The sequence below is a fragment of the Pediculus humanus genome, genomic scaffold, assembly GCF_000006295.1.
Source record: "Pediculus humanus corporis 1103172107434 genomic scaffold, whole genome shotgun sequence".
Lineage (NCBI taxonomy): Eukaryota > Metazoa > Arthropoda > Insecta > Psocodea > Pediculidae > Pediculus > Pediculus humanus.
Window position 1 is genome coordinate 288,233 of NW_002987056.1, and position 5,528 is coordinate 293,760.

General features: G+C 28.0%; 2 protein-coding genes across 2 annotated transcripts in view; one reads left to right on the forward strand and one right to left on the reverse strand.

Moving 5' to 3' along the window:
• Positions 1-4,139: 4,139 nt before the first annotated feature.
• Phum_PHUM084750 (uncharacterized protein) lies at positions 4,140-5,095 on the forward strand (the record flags this gene model as incomplete). The annotated part of the gene is made up of 2 exons (XM_002423715.1): positions 4,140-4,154; positions 4,250-5,095. 2 exons carry the CDS (start codon positions 4,140-4,142, stop codon positions 5,093-5,095), a joined length of 861 nt encoding a protein of 286 aa, XP_002423760.1.
• Positions 5,096-5,368: 273 nt separating this feature from the next.
• Positions 5,369-5,528, reverse strand: part of Phum_PHUM084760 (malate dehydrogenase, putative) — a gene marked incomplete at both ends in the record, with an annotated part of 2,363 nt that continues 2,203 nt past the window's right edge. The window contains one exon of the mRNA XM_002423716.1: positions 5,369-5,413. Within this exon, the coding sequence (XP_002423761.1) occupies positions 5,369-5,413 (45 nt within the window). The remainder of the gene's footprint in view (positions 5,414-5,528) is intronic.

Consider the following 5,528-nt stretch of genomic DNA (forward strand, 5'->3'; position numbering starts at 1 on the left):
ATGAATCAAAAATTTTAATTTTGAGGAGTAAGTGCGTAAGTGCGTGTGGGAATGCAAACAGCAGAAGACGCAATCGGTGAAACTTTTCGAAAGGTTCAAATTTAAATTGAATACGATTGATGGGAGATCGCGAAGACGAAATCCAAAATTTTGGTTTTTCTGTAACAATTTGCCTTTAGGTTTATACCTACCGGTAAGGTTCGTAATAATCATTATTATTATCACGATAATGACCGTAACGAAACCGTTGATGATCTGTTTTTTTTTAACAAGAATAAAACAAATAAAAAATATCGTACAACAAGATGGCGAACGTCGAAGCGTTCGTCTCATATTAGTTCATCGAACCATTTGGTGGTGCAAGAAGATGAGGAGGAAGAAGTGGAAGCAGAAGGGAAAAGTGTCGACCTTGAAAAAAATTTAACCTCGTACGACGACCGGTAAAAATTTTAATTTTTTATTTTTTATCCAGAGGGTTCGAATCCGGAGTGTGTGTGTGCGTGTGCGTGTGCGTGTGTGTGGAAAAATGAAATTTTATTACCATTTTTATTACCCTATTTTTATTATTTCTCTCTCTTTTTTTTTGGAACGCAGGTGTAGTAAATCAAGTCGGAATTAAAAAAAAAAATTTTTTTTTTTTCTCTCGGGTCACATCTCAGGGGTTGTCAACACTTAAAATACTCGACCTTAAGCAAAAGAAACGCGCCAACGACCTTGATCTCAGAGAGAGAGAGAGAGAGAGATAAAGAGAGATAGAGAGAGAGAAGGATGCTGCGAATTAATATTTTGTTTACATTACCGTAAAAGAATTTTCTTCGCTTTTTTCTTTGTTAATTATTTTCCCGGTTTACTAAACCTCCCACCATTCTCCTCCTCCTCCTTCTCCTTCTCACGTTTTTAACTTTTCATAAATGAGTTATTTTTAAAGTTAAAAAATTTCCCCCCCTCCCCCCACTTCACTTCCTATCCTTTCCCTTTTTTTTTTAATTGCGCGACGTAAATTATTTATTATTATTATTATTATTATTATTATTATTATTATTATTATTATTATTATTATTATTATTATTGTTATTATTATTTTTCTAAATATTCTTGTCGCAGGTTTAATAATTCGCACGTCACAAATTATCATTAATTTTATTATTATTATTATTATTATTTTTAGTCCTATCATCATCATCATCATTTTTTCTAAAAACGTTTTTTTTTTTTTTTTTAAACATCCGGTCAAAGAGTTACAAAATAATTAAAGTTATTTTTTAAAATAAAAAAATAGCCGTTTAAATTTTTTTTTCATTTATTGGTAAAAAAGCAGAAGATGATGTAAATGATATTATTATTTTTATTATTATTATTATTATTGTTGTTGTTGTTGTTGTTGTAACGACCTCGCACGGGTGTGCGTTTAATGTCGTAAAAAATAATTTTAAAAAATTCGTTTGATTCATTCGCGAAAACTTGAATTCTATTATTATCATTATCATCATCATTATCATCATCATTATCATTATCATTATTATTATCATTTTTTTTTTGTATAAAGTTTCAGATGCGTAGTAAAACCTTAAAATTAAATTTCGAAGCGAAAACGTTACACATGTAAGAATTTGATTACATTATTTTTTTTAAACATATAAATATTTATAACGAAAATTATTTTTTTTTTTTTTTTTAATTTCCTTGCAAAAAATAACAAATGATGATAATGATGATGATGATGATGATGATGATGATGATTAAAACAATAGGAAATACGCGAGCATTATTATAATAATGATAATGATAATTAAACAAAAAAAAAATTTGGTTTAAAATATATTTTGGCCTTGTTGTTATATGGGCACGCGTGAAAAAACACGAATAATTTTTTTTTTTTTTTTCACAAAGATTTTCAATATGGCGTCCGTTAAGGGGTAATAAATAAATTTGTAAGAGATATAGGAAAGACTAAAAGGGAAATCGCGTTATTGATAAGATAAAACCAAAAAAAAAAAACGATGATCTATGTGTTTGATCTACGGGGGAGGAGGAGGAGGGAAGGGTAGAAGAGGGAAAGGGAGGAAAAAAGGGGGAAAAGGGGGTGGAGAGACACACGAAGAACTGGAGGAACTGGAAGATGAATTTTTCAACTCGATTTTTTGGTACCCAACAAAGTACGATTGTACCAAAATGTAAAATCGTTATTCATTCTCAATGGGGAAAATGTAAATTTTAAAGCTTCGTACGTTCCTTTATAGCAGACGAAAATATTAATAATAATAATAATAATAGAAACGCGTAAGTAATAAATCGTAATAATTTACGATCCTGCATCCATTTGGTAGTATTAAATAATTCGCAAAACGAAATAAATTATTTCGTTAAATTTTATTTATTTATTAAAAACATAAAAAAAAATAAATAAATAAATAAATAAATTTCCGATTGAGATACGTTACATAAAATTTTATTAATTAAAAAAAAATAAGTTTTTTGTGCGTGCGTGCGTGTCTTGGAAATTCCACTCGTTAAAATTGTTAATATTATTATTATTATTATTAACGTTTCACATAAAAAGTTCCGAAGAAGAAAAAACAAGAGAATCGTTTTCACTAAAACGGGGAGAAGGGGAGAAGGGGGAAAGGGAAATTCAGGTACAGGAACTGGATGAGGAGGGCGTTTAGATGGATGGGGCCTTACATAATATCAATTTACACGAAGTGAATTTTTTATCAACGGGTTGTAATTTACAAGGTGTATTATAGGTAGTTAGGTAGGTAGGTAGGTAGGTACGTACCCATTGCCAAGGACGTTTGATTAACAAAAAAAAAAAAAACCTGATTTACTTTTTATTCGGATTTTGAACTCGTACGTCGGAATTTTCTGGAAATTATTCTTCTTCTTCCATTATTATTATTATTTTATTAACGATTATAAATGAAATTTTTTATTTTACCCTTCGTCACGTTTTCCTTTTTGATTGGTGAATAAATAATAATAATAATAATAATAATAATAATAATAATAAATGAGTAATAAAATTATTTTTGACACCCGATTCCATTTGGCAAAAGTAAGACAAATAAATAAATAAAAATTTTTTTTTTTTTGTTTATTTTTTTATGCGAATTTTTTTGTTATGGTTGTTGTTGTTGTTGTTGTTTTGGTAATTTTTATTAATCCACGTAATAAAAAATAAAAAGTTTTAAGTAATAAAAGTTTTAATTGAAATTTTAAGTTTAAGCGTGGAAAAAAAAAAAATTTTTTTTAACGAAGAAACAAATGTTTCCCTTCCACCATCTTTTTTTTTTTTCCAACGTGATTCGAGTACAAAAAAAAAAAGGAGGTTGTAAATTAAATTATACAAGATTTTTTTTTTATTTAAAAACCGCATTATCAATAATAATAATTGTTGGACGTTTGTTGTTTTAAAAAAATTCGTAAAACTTGAAATTTGTTTCTCGGTAAATTACAATTGCGGCGCCATCGTAAATATAGACTTTGAAAAAAAAAAAAAATTCAAGTGTGTAAAACTCGTATAGTATATACATTTCTCACACTTTTTAGCAACTGAATTATATATATTATATCTACACCTATATTAAGTGTTATAAAAAACAAAAAAGGAGGAAATTTACGGTTTTTTTTTTCCTTTTTCCCTCGGAGAATTTTCTTTCTTCTTCGTTTGACGTTTGCAATTATTTAACTTTTTTTTTTTTAATTTTAAATTGGCAAGAAAAAAACAATTTTTATTTTTTTTTTAAATAATACATTCGGCGCCTTTAATAAAAAAAAAAAAAAATTATAGTTTGTTTCTTGTAGAAAACCAACATTTAAACACTAAATTACGTGAATGATATGTTTGGTGGTATTTTAGTAAAAAAAAAGAAAAAAAGAAAAAAAAATTTTCATGCCATTCATTTCTCATATTATTTTTCTCACTTTTTTTTTTTTTTAACTTAACTTTGAACTATTATTATAAAAACCCTTTATATTAATTAATAAAATAAAAAAGTAAATTTTCATTCATTCATTCATTCATTTTCAACGTTATTTATGTATATTGTTATCATCCTTTTGAATTTTTAAACAATAAGTTTTCCTGCAAAATTGCGTTTAGAGTTTTTGCAATACATTTGTGCATGCATTGCCTATATATGAAATCGTACAATGTAATTTTTCGAAGGACGAAAAAAAAAAAAATTAATTAATTAATTAATCTTTGTTTTATCTTTTTTTTTTTACAGATTAAAAAGAATCTCATTAGGAGAAAATAATAATAATAATAATAATAATAATAAAGATGATTTTCATGGTATTATTGGTGTTAATTAATGTGGTCGTTTGCCACCCTAGTCAAAAATCCGAAGGACTCGGACATAGATCAGAAAACGATTCCGTATTATCATCATTATCATCATCATCATCATCAAATCCAAGACAAATACCAGAGATTTTATTGGGAAAACTTCAATCGGAAAAATCAAATTTAAATCCGATAGATTCCGGTGATCCGTTGAAAATAAATCACGACGAAAATGAAAAAAACAATCATTCAAGGAGAAAATCAAAAAGTTTGAGTTTTTATCCTTATTATTTACCCTCCGTCATACCATTTCCTCCCCCCGGAAATTTCTACCAACAGCAGGATAACAAAGACACGGATAATTCTTATTCCCCGACCGAATGGCTATCAAGAACGGAACCATTTAAAAAAAATCAACCGCTTTTAGATTCGCCGACGTATTACATAAGATTACCACCTAATCCGTATGCATTCGTACCAGGAGTCGGTTACGTGAGTCGACCTCCATCTTTATCCGATCCGGAAGTTTATAATAATGATAACGTCAAACCGGAAACGAGTGTGCAAACGGGAAATGACATATATCACGATCCTTTTTACAGACTTCCTATTAATTTCGTATCGAACGGTAAACCAACGTCGGTTTATCAACTTGAAAATGATCAACCAGTGACGAAACCAGATTCAAATTTTATTAATTTAAATAAGGGACCCTACGTATTCAATGGAAAACCTAGCGAAATTTATTTAGTCGCACAAATATATAATGCATTATACGGAGACGAATTAAATCATTTCTATCCTTAACCCCCGATTTTAATTTTAGACGACTATAATAATAATAATAATAATAACGACGAGTAATTAATTGAATTTATTCGGTGATTAACGTTTGAGTCGAAACACGCGCACACACACACACACACACAAAATATTTATTAAAAATGACAAATCACGAATGCTTTTTTTTTTTTTCGTTAATTTATTTTCACGTTGACGGAAATCACTTTTCCATAACGCCTCGTTTCCGATAAAACGATATGAAAATACTTTTAATTTTGTAAATGATAATAATAATAATTAACGTTCGGTTAGACGTAGAGGAATGAATGCAAAAAATTCGTGCTATAAAACTCCAAAAATAAATTTTATTTTCTCTTCGGTTTCATAAAAATTTATTAAATAAATTATGTTAATAAAAAATTTTATAAACAATGTAATTATATCGTTGCGTGTAATT